The sequence below is a fragment of the Sminthopsis crassicaudata genome, chromosome 1, assembly GCF_048593235.1.
Source record: "Sminthopsis crassicaudata isolate SCR6 chromosome 1, ASM4859323v1, whole genome shotgun sequence".
Taxonomy (NCBI): Eukaryota; Metazoa; Chordata; class Mammalia; order Dasyuromorphia; family Dasyuridae; genus Sminthopsis; species Sminthopsis crassicaudata.
In genome coordinates this window covers 561,510,885-561,530,664 of record NC_133617.1, presented here as the reverse complement: position 1 = coordinate 561,530,664, position 19,780 = coordinate 561,510,885, and the positions used below count along the sequence as shown (strand labels likewise).

At 32.3% G+C, this 19,780-nt stretch overlaps 1 protein-coding gene across 2 annotated transcripts in view; it reads left to right on the top strand.

The window, feature by feature from the left end:
* ADGRV1 (adhesion G protein-coupled receptor V1) overlaps window positions 1-19,780 on the top strand; it is a 710,827-nt gene that overhangs the window by 285,864 nt on the left and 405,183 nt on the right. For both annotated transcript variants that reach the window (XM_074282108.1, XM_074282109.1), the window contains 4 exons: window positions 155-397; window positions 4,637-5,044; window positions 14,581-14,765; window positions 19,206-19,455. In XM_074282108.1, coding sequence (XP_074138209.1) covers window positions 155-397; window positions 4,637-5,044; window positions 14,581-14,765; window positions 19,206-19,455 — 1,086 coding nt within the window. The remainder of the gene's footprint in view (window positions 1-154; window positions 398-4,636; window positions 5,045-14,580; window positions 14,766-19,205; window positions 19,456-19,780) is intronic.

The window sequence follows — 19,780 nt, the reverse complement described above, 5'->3', positions numbered from 1 at the left end:
TAAATATTTTGCATAGCTAGGAATAATATGGTGTTTTAATAATTGATAATATGTACGACTAAGAAGCATATTGCTATAATTTGTTGAGACCAGATTTATGGTATAAAAAACATGAAATAATAATAAAAGGTACTTTTTTCTTATTCCTTGGCAGAAATCTCAGTTTCAAATGTATTTTTTTGTGGAACTCTATGAAGCAAGCATGGGAGCAGCAATAAACAACAGTGCCAGATTTGCTCAGATAAAAAAACTGAAAAGTGATAGACCTCATAGCCTCATCTATTTTTCAGTGGGTTCTCGGCTGGCAGTAGCTAATAAGAAGGCCACTTTAATCAGTTTGCAAGTGGCTCGAGATTTTAGTACAACACTAATGGTGTGTGTTAACTTCAGTACACAGGTAAGACTAGCAAGATATATCTATATGTACACATATACACATGCATGAATATGTGAGATTTTCTAATCTATAATAGATTTAATGTGAAATTTTTTTCCTAAAAAGAACATTTTCCCCAAAAGAATAAAAAAGAATAGTATTTAGGTTACTTTTAATTTTTTATACTTTTCCTTATCACTTCATTTTTCATTTTTGCAATAACATGTGTCAACTGTTAAAATGCAGTTTTGTTTGCTTTTTCCCTTTTACTTTTCCAAGTAGGTTATTCATTGCAATATTTTTATATGTTTATTCTTGAAAATAATTGGAAGATTTCTTGAAAATAGAAAGTTTCATTAAGAACAAAATCGAACAATACATGATAGATTGTGGTATACTAAGTGTGTTGCTCTTTAAATTTGAACTAGTTCCTCATTAATCACTAAAATTGTTCATCTATGAAATTTCTAAGCACTAACCAGCCCGTAACATTCAAGGTCATAATTTATTCCGTTCTGTTATCTACCTGATCTGTAAGGCCCTTAGACTGCTATCAGACTTGTAATTGTGGGCTTCCTTCTTGCTGTAAGAGCTTATGATCCTGACTCCTCCGTAGGAAATAATAGCATAGAGCATCAGCCAACCAGGATATAAGTTCACTTCATAGCCTACGCGACAGACCCTTTCATGGCATGATACCTATTGGATATCTCAATCTAGGCTCTTGGATTCTACTTTTGCTTGAATACAGACCTTTAGGATCTGACATCTTGTTGATATTAATGTACTGTTAATGATGAGAGGTAGCATTCCATATTAGATAGAATGTGGTATTTGGTTTAAGGAAAAAATACAAACTTCAAAACTTATTATGTGACTTACCTCCAGACGAATCACTTAACTTCTTTGTGGCTAAGTTTCCTTGTCTATAAAATGATAGAAGTTGAATTTGATGGTCTCTAAAGCCCCCCCTACATCTCTAAATCTAAGATGTGACATAATGTAGCTGATGACAGTTCAGACTTTCAATCTGGATGGTACATGTAAATATTAGGAAGGTGCATTCCATATGTAAATTAAGGATAGATAAATTAAGGCTAAAAGAGTATGTAGAAGTGGACTAGCTAGGAGCAATATGATAAGTAGAGGAGAATTATATGGAAGAACTCCATATTGTTATGGAAGAATAAGTAGGAACTTATGCTATGAGCTAGGAAGAAAGGAGGATTTGAAGACTGATGCTTTGTGGGACAGTGAATAAGTAGTTCAGATTTGGCTTCATTTCCAGTTTTTGTGTGTGACCCAAATAGGATCACAAATGTTAGGTTCTTACTAAGTGCTAATGAGATGATGAGGTATTAGGTTCTTACTAAGTGCTAAGTCGGTACTTAACAATTCTCTAGTTCTGGTCTTTACTAGGAGTTTAACCTCTTTGAATTCCTGGGGAGGAGCTTGTATGCTTAGGAGGAACAAGTTCATTGGTTGAAGTAATTTTTCCCAGTAGCCCTTGCGTTATCCCACGCCCATTCTCTGGGAGGATAAAAGCAGGCGGCACTGGAGAGATGGAGAGTCTTGTCTGGGCCAGACTTGAGGCGGCTCTCCGGAGGAAGAAGTACTACTCTGGACCAGAGTTGGCGGTAACTGTCTGGAGACAAGGGCTCTCTACAGGAAGAAGAATCTGTCTGAGACATTTGAGTTGACACTGCAGATCTCCTCCCAGAGAGCGATTGGCAGTCTCTGGAGACAACAGCACATTACAACAAAGAGTCTGACACTACTGAAAAATTACCAAAAACAAGCTCTTAAGATGCTCACAGTCTAATGGGAAGAGACAATATGCATGCTACTATGTAACAAGACATAGACAGCTATTGAAGTAGGGGATTAGGAGAATACAGTCATGGCATCCCTCTCTCCTTCAACCATGTAATCACACAGATTTTGTTTGGAAGGAAAGGATCAGCAATAGTAGAGCAAAAAGTGATATTTGGGATTCTTTCCAAAGAATGTTGTGCTTTTTTCAGTAGTAAGAAAATAATTAGAATTTGAGTCATCAGTAGCATTAGAATTCTATTTCCTATAGTTTCTCTTCAACTCAAGTCTGTCTTATCTTACTTTGTTCTGTTCTGGCTAAACCTTCCTAGAGATCTTCAAGGTCAATTTCTCATATGTAAGCCCATACAACCATGATCCAGAAGGAAAGTCATCATACCCATGGTGATGCACTTGTAGTAAGAATTATCCATAGATATAATGAATATAACATAATCCTAATTATGATGTCCTGTCACCTTCAAAGGTATTTACAAAATTGTAGTAATATTTTTAAAAGGGGTCAAATTTTTATTTTAAGAAAATTCTCCAACTAGTTTTTAATTCTTTTGAGAAAAATATTAGAATGAAAACCTTAGTTTGGCCTCATGTTGACGTGTAAGTATTTTTAGAAGTAATTACATTCTAGGTTAATATACCATGCTAAAATTCTTGAGAAACCTATTTTCAGAAAATCATAAATAGTGGAAGAGCTATGGAATCTCATATTCTTCCCACATATGGGAACATAATATGTTCCTATAATAGATTATCAAATGAGAATGAAATGAGCACTCATATATATATGTATAATGTATCAAATTCAGAATAAACAGTAAATTGCAGTGTGAGAAATACTGAAAAGTTGGGTTTCCACAGAATGTTGCAAGCTTCTAGGTAGTGTGGGATAGTGGGTACCACTGACCAAGAGGTTTTCAGAATGTGAGAGGTTAAATTAGATTGAGATTCTACAGAGCAATTAAATGCTCAGTAGAAACCTTGAACCACCAAGGAATTGGGAAACTAGGAAGATACAGGTGGATTCAGTCAATCAGAAAGAATCTTGTGCTTTTGAGAAAACCACAAACAAGATAATAGCTGATCTAGCACAAACTAGTTGAAATCAATGACCTTACTTGGCCAAATCACTATTACCTGCTTAATAGTATAAATGAATATTAAACAACACACCCATAGGAGTTTTCCACCATTTTAAAACATGGGATGTGTGATGAGGGAGGGGAAAGATATTTATACATATTTAGGGTAAACATAGTAGATGTATCATAAAGATTATAACCCAAAAAGGAATGGACCAGTCGGGTCTCTGAAGAGAGGGACTCTGTCAGACTAACAAATATAAAACTTTTCCCTCATCTGTGCTCATAGCTCCCTCTTGGGAGCTGCTTTTGGCCAAAAACATTAAGACAATTCCATAAGATTTTTCTTTAATAAATTTTCCTCCATATCTGATTTTCAGTGTCAAGAGTGTGTTTCTAATAGTAGGAAGTTTAAAGTAAATACTAAAATAAGGCTTTAAAAGGAATCATCAGTTTTAAGAGTTTAATAATCATTTCATTCATTCATATAACAATTAAGGGATACATTGTCTCTGCTAGCCAATACCTATTTATCTTTTTTGTAATGAGAAAACTGACCAGTGAGGGCTTAGTCTTGAGGATATATTTTCATTTGTCCTTTCTGGTAGATTATAGAGAGCATATATTAATATTTCCTACTTGGCATTGAGCTTTTAAATGTAGAATCGAAACTGGACATTTCTTATTTTGCTTCCACCCATAAAGTGGCTATGATGTAATATGGAATGAACAATGCCTTTTTCAAGAATTTTTATTCACTTGGTTATTCTTTGGGCCCTGATTGGTTCAGAGTGAATGCAAATAGCATTTGTTTCCATTTTGGCCAAAACCCTTGAGGGTTTTCCCCTCCTAGATTGATTTTTTTTTTTAACTATGTAAAAGATGCTATTTTTTGCCTCAATTCTTATCTAGCCTTACTCACTGATTGGGCATTCAGTCAAACTGAGACCTGTTAAAGACCTTAACTTAAAAAGATCAATGTCTCCCACTGAATCTAGGGTCCTCTTCAGTTGTTTTGACTGGAGCAGGAAGTGAAGCTGGTGACCTCATACAGGTTTCTTTCAGAATGGAGGATAAACAACAATCACCTAAATTGCATATGCGTATCCCAAAAGTATTAGACTTCATTGTGGGTTTGGAGTTTGTATTCTCTGAGACTATTTACTCTTGTTTGCAGTTAGAGTAATTCATGATTTGTCCTGTAAGCTACCAAGGATCTCCCCTTGGATATTTATCTAACAAAATTAAAGTTGTTATTGTCTACTTAAGATCTTTTGTTTAATGTAATGTAATGTAATAAAATTAGAAGTACAGTTATGTTACTGAAATTATTCTGTTGCAATTCTAGGAGCTGAGAGTTGCTGAAACAATGGGCCGCAGTCTCATATCTCCAGCTATTTCAGGGAAAGATTTTGTCAAGTCTGAAGGCACATTGATGTTTGAACCTGGCCAGAGAAATGCTGTATTAGATGTAATTCTAACCCCAGAGACAGAATCATTAAATCCATATCCTAAGCGTTTCCAGGTTGTACTTTCTGACACAACAGGTGGAGCCAGAATAGACAAAGTGTATGGCACTGCTAATGTTACTATTGTGTCTGATACTGATTCTCAGTCCTTTTGGGGGCTAGCTGATCAGCTACACCAGCCACTGGATGAAGATATTCTGATCAGAGTACTCCACAATCTAAATCTTAAAGTAGCTACTGAAAACACAGATGAACAACTTAGTGCTGTCATGTATCTAATAGATAAGGTAAGCATTTCTGAAAAATAATTAGTGGTCTCCATGAAATTGTTTATGAATATAATGTCCTATATGGAATATAACTCCATGTGATTGTATCTATCTTCTCACTCAGGGTAATCTTCACTAGTATGGAGCTAAGAGTAAGTTGTAGTAGTACTATCATCACTACATCATGGCATGGTAGAAAGGACTTTTGTACTGAGACTTGGGAGACCTACTTTTTAGTTCTGGAATTTCCATAAACTATATCACCATGGGGGAATTTTTTTAAACCTCTCTGAGGCTCAGTTTTCCCATCTCTAAAATGACGAATCTGGATATCATGATCTTCAAAGCACTTTCCTATTTCGAATTCTATTCTTTCCTATTTCTAAAATTTAGCAGCAGCCAGGAGTGAGTATTGTACTCTTGTAATCTTTTGCTACTGGGCAAGGGGAAGTCCTCTTTTCTACAACAGGGCTAAATGCAATTAAATATCTGCATTATTAAAAGTCCCACTCTTATTGTGAATCTACCGGGATCACAAGTCTACCAGGCAGTCCAAGGAAGGTCAAACTGGCCCAAATTGGAAAAACAGAATAGGACAAATAAAGCTTTTGTATTGCTCAGTAGTGAAATTAGTACCACAAAAGGTTAATACACTTTCAGCCAGGGCAAGATAGGGAGATCTTGTCTCAAAAAAGTGAAATGAAATGAAATGTAATAATAAGAGAAAAATAACACTATCAGCTCTTTGTCTCTTTTCTTTCAATGTGTTTGTTGGGTAATGAGAGTACTAGCAAAAATGGAGGACCTTAGAGATATTTAAGATTCTTATAAGCATTCTTGTGGTCTTGAAGCAGCTCTATTTTTTTTTTTAGTACAAGATACTTCTGATAATTAAAGATAAGGGACATCAAGAACTTAACAATTCTATTGGACATTTGCTATCATTAAACTTGACTAATATCCAAAGTAAGTTATAAGAAGTTTAGCTGTAGTAGAAAAGACCAGAAGTATGAGCTGTGGATGCAGACCAGGGAATAATCTGTTATCAGATAATCAGTATAGAGGCTGGGTTAAGTGGGGGGAAGAAGAGAGGAGTGTGGCTGTTTGAATTTAGTTAAATAATACAAACCTTAGATAAAGGCATTTCCAAATCTTGGTGAAAAATGAGTCTGTAAGAATAAGGTCCTATAAAGGCCTACATGGGCTCTTGTCAAAATAATATAATTCTCTATTACTTGATTGTGTTTTGTTTCTTAGTTATCTAAGACAAAAATCTTGGGGATATAGCATGCAAAACAATCTAGAATTAAGCAAAGTCTAGGGCAAAAAATGATCATTTTATTAATTTACATACATAAGGGATAGAAATTTGTTACATCTGCCTGTAAATTTATTGTCTCTTGTCGGCTCCATTTTCCTGTAACATCTGTGAAATGGAGGGATTGGATTAGACATACTTTGAGACTTCTTCCAGCTTTATCTTTCTGACACTGGATCATAATACACTAATATTATCATTATATAGTCTGAGAAATATAATTACTGCATAATCTCTATTATCACATTGTTCTTAGAGCAAATCATTTTGACAAGGCAACTTTTTCTGTATTTAATATTCTTTTAGTTACACATTTTCATTTTACATTCTTGACACCTTATATTTTCATTCTATTAGAAGACGTATTTTGTACCAAATGGGTACAAAAAACATTAGTATATGTTTAGAACCCAAGAAGTCACTCTGGAGTTTTCTAATATTCACATAACTCAAGAAAAACAAGTAAGAGAATGAAGAGCAAAAGTTCTGTAACTAGCTTTTTAGATATGAAAGATAAATTATAAATTACTTAGGGACCCTTGCTATTGTCTAAATGTCTAACAAATTTCTCAGTTCTTTCTTAACAAGTTTCATCCCCTGGGTAAGCCTGAGTCTTTTTCTCCTAGGAGAATACACAGAACTAGCGATGATTAGCCAGAAAATCTGAAGGAAATCATGTGAACAACTTCTGGGTTTTATAGAAATACATGAGCAAATAGCTTTGTTTGCTTTGTTTGACTACATATTATAACATTGCTTTATAATTATAATTTCCTGTCTGCATGCTATTATTTTCCTAATTGAGAAATTATAGTAGGCAAAAGGTAAACTTTTTAAACTCTCTGTAGAAGAGAGATAGGTGGAAAAAACGCATGAAGTACCCTACAAAGGTCAATCCTTGTCAAATAGCTCTAAAATACCAGCAGAAATGATTTGTGCCAGATTAGGAGGAGGGAGTTAGGGAGATAAGAATTTTCTAAAGGAAATGTTCTAATTTGCTAAAGATAAGACTTCTTGTGATTATGATAAATGTAAAACAGGGTATAGGAAAGGAAAGAAAAGTATAATTAGGTACTGTAAAGAAAAACAATTCTAAATTGGTTTTAAGCATTTAATTTAAAAAATATAATACACTCTATCATATTTTCTATTTTAGAAAGTTATATGAGAGCCATGTATTATTACTGACAGACATTTGAAACTTGTTTACATGAAGAAATTGTATAGACATTTCTTGGTTGCTGTTGATGGATTCACTGGGTAAAAGGAAACAGGAAGTAAACAATTACAAATATATTAAGACATCCAAATTTCAAAGACATGAATTGCAAAACTTAATTATCAGAGATGCCTAAGATGGGAAAATCTAATTAACTTTTGTTTCTTCCTAACACTTATCAGCCAATGTAATTTTCTCCATTATATATTAACAATTTACATGAAATGAAAACCCAGAAATATTAGAGGAAAGCATTCTAAAAAGCTAGAATAGGAAAATATGATTGCATTTAAAAAGAAAAATCATTGTTACTTTGTGTCAGCTGAAGTATGTTGAACTTCATAGAAAATGTGTAACTATTTCAAATGAGGTCAGTTCTGTTATCAAGTATTTTTATAGTATTAAAACATATGTGAAGCATTCCAGGGACTAATATTTCTTAAACACCTTTTCCCTATTTCAGTCACCCTAGACTTTGAGGTCCCAATTATTTGTTAAATACAGTTATTAACTATTCATATTTTTGACAAGTTCACATACTTTATTATTCCAACTGATGGAGAAAAACAAAACCTAGAAAAAAACCTTTTAAAATAATCTACTTAAAATCAATTACAGCAAAACTATAAGACTTAAGATGATGCATTGATAGAACATCAAGTGAATTTTCCAAATATGACAACCTGTTGCAAAATGGCTTGTATTGTTCCATCATTGTTCATGTCAAATGGTTTCATATGTAGCTGCTTTTTATATTCACTGGCAACTAGTACAGTGCTAGTCAGATAGCAGCCTTCAATAATATTTATTACACTGAATTGTATATGTAGATAGAAAAGATAGAAACATGTAAGGTCATTTTTGGGGGCCGATCTAAATGCAGATTTAAGTAAGCATATTATATAAATTTGCCTAGGAAAATCTAGATAATAATTTATCTGATGTGGTATTACTACTGGCTTCAAAATTTCAGAAAAATCTAAACATTTCAAAATCACTGATTCAAAAAATGTATCTAGGTTTTGGTAATTTCTTTTTGCTTATTGAAATTGTGGAAATTTTCTAATTCTTAACGCATGGCAGTATGTTAAAATTTGAGAATATGAGCTTTTTTGGGAAAAAGTTTGCTGAATCTGTCAAAAATTAGTTGGTCAGCTCTGGATGTCTATTTTTGGCAGTTTATTATCAAATATAAATTTACCTATTGCTACATCTCTGGATTTTATATTCTTCTCTTACTATGTCTGTGTATACATCATAGCAAAATTATATGTGTGTTTGTATATATATGTATACATAGGTACATGTGCAAGTGTATAGTTATACATATTGCATATATGTACATATGAATAAAGATAGCACAGATTTATTTAAACCAAATCTGTAATATCTATGTGAACAAGGAACAATTCTTAGAGAAGAAACTGTACCCAATGATATAGCTCAGAATAAAATATACTTTTATTCAAATTATAGTTTTGAGAGCTGCTTGGCAATATGTATCTAAGTTAGGACTTGAACACAACAGACCATTTGACTTCTGAAGATATATTTTTTTGGTCTATTGTACCATAGTTACCTCCTAGTGAAACAAACTGAACACTTAAATATGGTGATATATGTCCATATATAACAGGATTATATATTCAACCCTCATGTTCAGATGATATATATATACATATACATATACATATACATATATATATGTCCTTATGTCCATAGTTATATGTCTTTTAAGTAGAGATGGTACATGTGTATATATATATATATATATATATATATATACACACACACACATATATATATATATATATACACACACACACACACACATGCCTATATACAATACACATACCAGTTTCTCTCCCAAGCTTGAATCCAACATTATCATTTGTCCATTGGACATTTCATGGGGGAATTAAAGTCATTATGGTTGGATAAAAGTGTCTTATTATGGGCAGGAGAAAGGGAGTTGTATTATGTGGGGGATTGAGGATTCCTTATATTTTTACTGACTTTATTGACATCATCCATTGAGACTTTTCTTCTTTTGGCTGAAACAAATATTTAATAAGGACTTATGATGTGCTAGTCAATTGTGGTAGAGAAGCCAAAGATTTTAAAATGCTATAATTCTTTCCTTTAAGCATGTATTCTACTGGGGGTAATAAGGGATCTACAAAAGTAATATTAAGTAGAATAGGATTGAAACAAACGACAGAAATGAGCAAAATAATTTAGGAAATTTGGGAATGAAAATGTAAGAATCGTTGACTAGGATACTGAGTTAAACAAGTGAGGGTCAGTTTTTTAACCTGTTAAAATATTTACTATATGTGAAATACAATCTCCTTACTTACTTTTCCTTAATTACTTTCCTTACTTATTTTCCTTCCTTACTTTATTGTACTCAGGTATATCCAGTGAGAAACTTGATTTATTTTAAAGCATCCATTTCACAATTTGAAGTTTTATTATGTTTTGCCTAATGCACAAAATGAAATTATTTTTTAATTAATACCACCTTCATTAGAAGCACCTCATGGTTGTGAACTGATCAACTAACCACTCTGGAGAGCAATTTGGCTCTGTGTCCAAAGAGCACTGAAGCTGGGCATGCCCTTTGATCTAGCAGTCCCATTGCTAAGATTATATCTCAAAGATATCTATAAAAAGGGAAAAGACCTATTTGTATAAAAATATAGCAGCTCTTTTGTGTTGTGTCTAAGAATTGGAAATCAAAGGGATGCCTATCAATTGGGCAATGATTAAACAATCTGGTTTATGATTGTAATGGAATATTATTGTATTATATGAAATGACAAGCAACATGATTTCAAAAAAACCTGGAAAGATTTACATGAACTGATACAAAGTGGGGTGAACAGTACCATGAGAACAGTATACATAGTAATAGCAATACTATTCAAGGAAGAACTGTGAATAATTTAACTATTCTCAAGCATAATCCCAAAAGAGTAATGATGAAGCATATTATCTGTCTCCAGAGAAAGAACTGATATTGTTTGAATATAAATTGAAGTATTTTTCTCAAGATAAACGGCACATTTGGAAATGTTTTACATGATTGCCATCTCAGGGAAGGGAGAGAAGGAGGGAACAGATAGAATTTGGAACCCCAAACTTTAAATAATAATGTTAAATAATTGAAAAAAGTATGGAAGGGCAAAAAAGATCTTTAAAACATTAAAAAACAAACAAACAGAATTACCTCATGGCAGAGGTATTGGAAAATAAAAGAGAGATTTCCTTGGATTCAAGAAAACTTGTATTCAAGTTTATTCTTTGACATATGTTGCTTGTGTTATTCTGGACAAGTTACTTAATCCTTTAATACTCTAAGACTTAAATTTCAGAGAAAGTGCTTATCAGGAGTTCCCATATTGATCAAATTAAAATTCTAGTCTATCTCTGTTCTAATACCTTCATGAGTGTTAATCACTTATTCTGACCCTTTTTCATAAAATTATATACAATTGAGACGAGAAACAATTATGACACGTTTTCATAAATTCATTTATCATAGGTAACAATATTTTATAAGTTTTTATATCTCCTAATTTTCTCAATATATACTTTTCCTTCCTACTCTTAAAGAGTAGTACCTTATGACAAAGAATACAAGAGACATAAAAATAATTCAGCAAAACTTATCAACACATCAAGCAAATCCAATATTATATGCACTTCTACACATCCATAATCTTCTGTCTTTGCAAGGAAGGGAAGGAAGTTCATTTTCATATTTCATCTTTGGATTCAGGTTCTAAAATTACAATTCTACAGCATTCAGTTCCATTTTGGGGTGATTTTTTGGTTCCATTTTTAAATTTTAGTTGTGAATATTTTTAAAGCTGCCTTCATTTTGTATCAGTTCAAATAGGATTTATAGCATTATATTTATCCTTTCTTAAAGCAAACAATATTGTAATGTTGAATTGTATCAATGCAGCACAGTTTCTTTTAATTTTCCAATTGTCAAACATCCATTATACCTTATTTCTAGTTCATTCTTGAATGCAAAAGTGTGGCTATAAATATTTTGTTACAATTAAGACACTTTCTTTTTCTTCATTACCCTCCTGGGATATATACCTAGCAATGGGATTTTTGGTTGAAAGGACATAGATATTTTAGTCACTTTCTTAGATATAATTTATGAATAATTTAAAAAATGAAAATTCTTCATCTTATTATAATGCTAAATATTGCTAGGAATGCTAAATATGACTGCTAAAAACATTATTTTTAGGCTGAGTCTTTGATTTTGTGGGCATAGGGAAACCCAGTGAGGAAATTCCTTATACCAATATATATCAGAATCTGCTTTACAATTCTCCAATTGCTGGGTTCACTGAAGGGTTAAAAACTTGGCTGTATCAGAGGAAGAATTTGAACCTAGGACTTCCTGGTTCTTGAGTCAGCTCCTCTTCTACCCTAACAGTATGTCTCTCCAAAAATGTATTATATGTTTTAATGAATATAAAGAATATACCTTGAGGGGAAAAGTCTGGGAAAGTGGGGAAGTAGGTCAGTAAATCTCAAATTCTCTAGATTTTCCTCACAAACAGAACAAATTTGCATCTCAGTGTGAACAAAGGCTGGTGAAAAATCTAGAAGACTTGGGGCAGAACCAGGAGTCCCCTGGAGACAACCCAAAAAGATCTGAAGAAAACCCTGGGCCAGGGATTAACCTCTGTGAAGTGCAAATACTTCCAGGATAACCCCAGAGAAATAGCAAGTGGGGATTCCTGGGGTGAGTTGGTTGTGGCTGGAGTCTCTGCAGGAACCACAGAGACTTTCAAGTTCTGAACTACTTGTAGAAGTCTCAGAAGACTGATGGAACCTCGAGTGATTAGGAACTCCATGCTTGGTTGTGCTGCAGAGATATAATACTGGACTAGAAGGAACCAGCACCCAGTGAGTGCAGAAGCAGTGGGGCAGGGATGCAGCTGATTGTGGGCACTTGCTAAAAGAGGGAAAGTTTGATTTGAGGTTCTAGGACAGAGGAAAAAAGCTGAAATGAAGCTAGAGGTGCCATCCCCTTCCCTCCACAATTGGAGGTGCTTACATTAATGTTGCTCATTTAAAAAAAAAATGAACCGACAAAGAAGAACCAACCATAGAAACTTACTTTGGGAATAGGAAAAACTGAGGTTCATCTTCAGAGGACAACAGTGGAATAAAAAAGTCTCTTCTACCTGAAGGTATAATGTTAAATGGTTATGTGTCCCAAAAGAATTTATAGAAGAACTCAAAAAATACTTTAAAAAACTTTACTGAGGAAAAATTTAAAAATCAAATCAAATAAAAACATCCAAGAAAACTAAGATTATGAAAAAATTAACCAACTAGAAAAGAAGATACAGAGTCTTAAAGATGAAAATAACTCTTTGAAAATTAGAATTGGATAAGGGAAAGCCAGTGAAGCTATTAAGAGATCAAAAAATTAAAAAAAATAAAATGTAAAAGATGAAGAAAATAGAACAGAATGTGAAACATCTTATAAGAAAACAACAGATCTGGAGAAGAGATCAAGAAGAGAAAATAGAAGAATATTTGGACTGAAATCTGTGACCAAAAAAAATAATCTTGACACAATAATGCAAGAAATAATTCAAGAAAATTGTCCTAGAGTGAGAGAAGATGACGGTAAAGTAGAAATAGAAAAAAATCCATTGACCACTACCTCAAAAAGATCCTTTGTGGAAAACACATAGGAATATTATTGCCAAATTTTGAAACCCCCAGATCAAACAGAAATAGAAATGTCTTATGCAAGAAATAAGAAAAAAATAATTCAAATATGCTAGAACTAAAATTAGAATTGTACAGGGTTTATTAGCAGCCTACAATAAAAGACTACAGTTGTATGTATATTATATACCAGCAATCAAGAGATCTAGGCCTGAAACTACACATAACATATCCAGCAAAATTATCCAAAATATTGAATGGAAAAAAAATGGACATTCGACAGACTTGCAGATTTTCAGGACTTTCTTTCAACTAAATATAAACTCATTAGAAAATTTAACATATAAAAGTGAATATCCAAGATTAATTTCAAGAAACTTAACATGAACATATTGTTTGTTTGTTTTTTACCATATATTTGACTGTATACTATATATTTAAGATCAACACTAGCAATTGGTATCTCAAAAGAAAGGTTGGGACAAAGTTTTAAAAGAAGCAAAACTACCCAGAAAAAGATTAAAAATAGTAATTATGTTATACAAATGAGGTGCAGAAGAAGAATAGAGATATTGGGGTGGGGAAGGCTCATAGTTTTGAAAACATACACACATCGTGAATGAGTGAAATAGGCAATATTACATATATACCATGAAGGGCATAGCACCCTCCAAAATCTATGAAGTAATAAGGGAGAAGGAATGGGTAGAGGGAGAAACAAAAATTGGAGGAAGAAGACAAGGAAGGAATCCATGGGTGAGAGGAAGTTAAGTAATAATAAGGCAAGTTAAGGAGCAGAAGTAAAGCAGAAAATAGCAGGGATAGGAAAGAATTATACACAAACACTACAACAAGGAGCAGGAGTGAATATAGATATCTTTATATATGTGGGTCTGTGGATGGGTGTGAATTTATTTGTGTGTGTATACATGTGTATATCTATATACCTATTAAATATATCTGTACTTAACTATAACCTGTTTGGGGGAAATCAGGGGGATGAAAGGGGAAAAAAGAATAAAGTAATTTTTTATAAAAAGAACAACCTACAAGGAAGCAAAGAAAAGATGGACACTCCTGAATGTAATTTCTTTTCCTATTATATATGTTCTTGAACTAGAAATTTATTGTTATATATTCTGAAACCTCCCTAGTGTTCTGTTTGGTACATGATAATGTTCTCTTTTGTTTTATTTTCTATTTCTGTCTTTTTTTCTATTCTGTTTTTTAATAAAGATTTAAAAAAATAATAATATAACTTTGGAATCTAATGTGATGTTCTATTTCTTTCTTTCCCAGATAACATTTGAAGGAAAAAAACAAGTTTTCAGTGTTAGAAGCAGAAATCTTTTTTATGACATCCTTTGTACTCTAATTAACCCACGCCGTAAGGACACTAGGGGCTTCAGCCATTTTGCAGAAGTGACTGAGAAGTTTGCCTTTTCTCTTTTGACTGATGTTACCTGCGGATCTCCTGGTGAAAAGTGACTATCTTTTGCCACTGAATAAAAATATATGATAGCATTACTTAAATCTTTCTTATTTCTATTTTATAGTATTTTAATACTGTAATAAGTGATGTATGTCTATATGCATATGTTTATAACATAGATAATACAAATTACTACTCTTGCATTTCTCAATACCTCAAAGTTTCTTTAAAAAATAAAATCTTTCCGTTAACTACCATTAGACCATACAATAGCTAAAAGTGAAATGCTGACTAGAAAATAGATGAAAATAACTCAATTCCAAAATTTAGCAGTTATCAGTAATGCTGCTTTATACTACTGATTTGATTTTCCCAATAGAACTATTGTTGAAGTCAAAAATGAAATGCATATGTTCTAACCATGCTCAAGCTATGTTGTAGAGCTGATTCAGCTCAATTTTGAAAAAAACATTTAAGTTCACAGTAGGGATCTTACAAGAGGAACATGTCAAGAGAAATGTTAATAGCTAAATTAAAAAATTTGGCAGACAACCTTTTTCATAAAGTGATGGACTGCTTGAATGTGAAACTTTAGGTTCACTTAGTTGTCTAAGTAGCATAGTGTATAATGGCTTAATTACCTGAGTTCAAAACCTGCCTTTAGATATTTACTTGGTCATGTGATTATGGGCAAGTCATTAATTCATAATTCTGGAACTACACACAAAAAAGTTCCTGAGTCATTATATGTTAGATGCTTCTTTTGTTAAGCTGAATTGATCCATGGCTTGCTTGACTAATACCTCATGGTGCATAAGTTCTTAATCAAATTATTGGATTCACTGAATTACTTCTCTGATTTTCTGCTTTCAATCTATTCTGCTCAGCTAGATTTATTTCTTAATAGCAACTAGAATATCCATTACTTCCATTTTCAAATTTCACAGAAGCAGTTGTGAAATTAGTTGTTTCACGTTTCTTTTGTTGTTATCTTTCTGGGTAAAAGTATGGATCCCTTCTGAGATTGACCTTCCACCTTGCCTTATAATTAGCAATCAAATTCTCAAATCATACAACAATACTAATGTCTATATCTTTTCCCAACAACAATAGCCTTGTCAGGACCTTGAATCATACTGAATTCCAACCAACTCTTAAATATTTCTCTTAGAATTCTGAGCTGACTTAATTCAGCCACAAACTTTAAAGGATTAATATATTAAACATGTACTTTGTAAACCACAGAGGGCTTTATTATTATTATTATTAGAAACAAAACATAATTTTGCTGTACTTATATAGTAGAAAAAAGAAAGTAGTCTTCTTGTGTAGCCTAACAAACATCAAATAAAATAATCCTTTCCAAATACACAGAACAGAAAAAGAGAACTGTGTGTGATATTACGGACCTCTGTTGTTTACTACTTAATTTTATTTTAAAGTATATAAGTTCAACATACTCTGTTTCTTTCTTGCCTTCCTTTTTTTGTATTAAAAAGGTATCTCAATTAGTCTTCTATTTTTTATTAGTTTCACTTTAATATTTTTGAAAAGCTCTCTTTCATTTTTGTAAGTCTTTACAGTATGTCCTGTCGAATTATTTTGGGGAGAAAAATCAATTGAAGGTTGAGCTAAGTAGCTATTTCTTTAAAGGAAAATAAAAGATTACAGAATGCATTTCTATATGTTTTTATATCAAACCATCCCCTAATTTATCAGATGAAGTATTAATCTGAACATTGAAGTTTTTTCACAAATTTGTAAACTGTATCTTCCATGTAAAGCACTTAGGTAATTCTTTTATTTCCATGCTTATTTTGCACCCAATAAGGCTAGTATTATCATTGTAACTCTCTACTGTTTTCCTATCTATCCGACGTCTTACTCATCGTAATTGTATTGGCTGGAGAATTTCCCTTTCTTACCTATTAATCCATGTCCATAGCTTTCTTCAAGATTTTGCTTAGAACTCATTTTATACAAAAAAAAATTCTCCAAAGTTTCTGTTCTTAGTTGAAATCTTAGAGTTGAAGGGACCTCATAGTTCATCCTCCCCAAGGAAAATTAGATGCAGAAAGGATAAATGCCACATGAAAAACCAAAACCATACCTAGTAGAGCCAGGTTTTGAACTGAACTTCCAAATCCAGTGTTCCCATGTGTTTCAAGTTGATATTCTCCTTATTCAATAAATGTAATGAATTTCTGTTGATTAAATACCCTTTTTAATCCAATGGGATTTATTTATAAGATGGACATAGGGATAGCATTATGACATAGAATGGAAAAATAATAAAGTACATAGGTAGGATAGAACTTTTGACATTATTCATGTTAATATTATGTTTTAAATGAATTGAGTGAGAGACTTTATAATCTACCCCATTACCCTACTCTGCTTATTCCTTTACTCTCTATCATCATCATCATTATCATCATCATTGAGAGTCTTGATTTGAGACTTTTCGTCCATATTATTAAAAAATTACCAAACTCATCAATTTCCTTTTTATGTACCTATCTGTTCCCAAAATTAATGAATAAATTAGTTAAAAGTTTTTGACATTATCACAATAATTAGTTATATAAAGCATTTTTTTTCATTTTACATGGAAAATCTATAAAATTCTGACATGAAATGAAAAATTTTCCCTCTTATAAATCTTTAGTAAAATGTACTTTTATTCTACTTATTCATATGTACTTCTTAGTTGTCCATTCTTTGTTTTGCTCTTGAGGGCAGGAACCACTTCTTCTTTTCTACTCCCTCAGTGAAGCTGGTATAATTTTGAACACACAGTAGGTACTTGGTGCCTGTTTGATAGATATTGGTCCTGTTCTCTGGCTCATTTACTTCAGAAAAAGCAAGAATGAGTCACCAAAGGTCATATGGCAGAAGTGATTGTTAAATAAAAAGCATGCATTATTTACTATTTCTCTCCTTGGGGCCTGATTTTCATCCTATTTTAGGATGATGGGGTAAGGTAAGAAGAGTCTTGAGAGTGTGGTCCTAGACAAGTCACTTCACCTTTCTGGGTTTCAGTTACCTCATCTATAAAAAGGGGGGGGGGGGTACTCTAAACCTTTCCGGTCCCTTCCAGCCCTAAATCCATAATCTTATGAATTTTATGATCTAAGTAAAGTTTAAGTAAAACTTTGACTTTACAAAGCTAACTGACTGTCAATCTTAACTAATAGAGTGTTTTTTAGAAGTTTTATTGCAGTTTGAAGTCTTAATACTTTAAGCTATTGGCTAATAGCTTAAAGTTTCATTAAGACTTTTGGGACACTGATTAAGAAAGAATATTTATTTAAAATGGTGAAACCTTGAGCATAATGACTAAAATATTTCAAAGGGCATAAAGCCATTTATATTCAATTTATTATTTTGATGATACAGGTGAAAAGTTGATAACTATGATCTATATTTGAAAAAACATTTTCCATTTTTGAACTATTTCAATATGCAAAATATCATGTTTTTAATTTAATCATCCCTCAAGCAAATCATACTTTAGCTTAATCATAGTTCAAATCATGCTTAGACAATAACTTTTTGAAATTTCAGTTTCTTTTTCCAGTAAAATGATTGTTTCACAGCATTGTGCAAACATAATATTGGTATTTTTACTTTCCCTTCCATTCTCATGAATTAGTGATTATTTGAAAGCGAGGGCATTCTACTTAATGAGAAGTACTTTTTAAGGAAGGTTTAATTTAACTCTATAAAGTTTAGTATACATCTGCTTACCATCACATGAAAGTACAGTTGTGCTATTTCATTGAAATTCAGAGATATACTAAATGCTACAAAACATATTAAAATTATAATATCTTTAAGGGAATAGTTTTATATCAGTTTAATGAAAAAATTGAAAAATTTACAAAAATATTCAGCATTTTGCTTATGATAACTTAGTATTAATATTATCTATTTTAAAGACAAATACAAACAAATGTATGTACAGTTACATATAAACATGTGTTTTACAATATTAATTGATATTAATAAAATAGAAAGGAAGACATAGGCATCACATATTTCAAGGTAAATTAATGCTGTATACATAAATTAAAACTGTTTTATAAAGGGATTTAATGCCTAGCTTAGGAGGATTTATTTTATTTTGGCAGTAATATTTTTATTTTAGGCCCCTGAAAGTTTTTGATAGGAGGAACAACATGACATCAGGTCAGATGGATATCATTATGGGAACTCTTATTTTCATAGTCATATATCCTTTCTTAAGTCATAGGAAACTCAAAAATTAATGTCATGGATTACAAAGAGAGCCTATATATATATATATATATAGAAGGCTTCATGCAAACCTATCACTAACCAAAAAGTAGGTCAAAATATATGTCATGTTGATGCTAGGTCATTAATGTCACCTTAATGTACAAAAGACAGCATATTTAAAGAAATGTGATTGTGAATATTTCTATTTGTATGCTATTTCAATAGAAATCTTTCTTTTCTATTTTAACAGGAGCAAAACCATCCTTGACAAATGTCCATATTTGTCAATATTGGCCTTTTACTGGTATCCACAGCAAATCAACGGACACAAGTTTGAAGGAAAGGAGGGGGATTATATACAAGTTCCTGAACGATTACTGGATGTCCCAGATGCAAGTTTTATGGCTGGTGAAAAGAAATGCACATTAGTACAATTTACGGAGTATAGCAGCCAACAGTGGTTTATAACCAGTAACAATGTTCTGGCTCTGAACAATAAGGTAGTTTTTCATTTCAAAGTGACTTTTTGTTCTCGTGGAATCCATGTTTGTTCCTCTGTTAACCTCAGTAACCTCAGCTGACTCATCTTTCACCACTGAGATGTCTTTCCTTAAATCTCTGGACCTTATGGACATACTAAACATCATGATCCCCTCATTAAGAACACCTTCTTTCTGTAGATAATATGTGACATTTTATAATTAAAATACAGCTAAGATTATTTGCTTGAGCTTTTGAAAAGTGAAATTCTAATAAGTGATGATAAAAGAAAGTGACTCAATTTCAAGAAAATCCCAAGTATTTGATGCCAAAAGAAACAGTGAA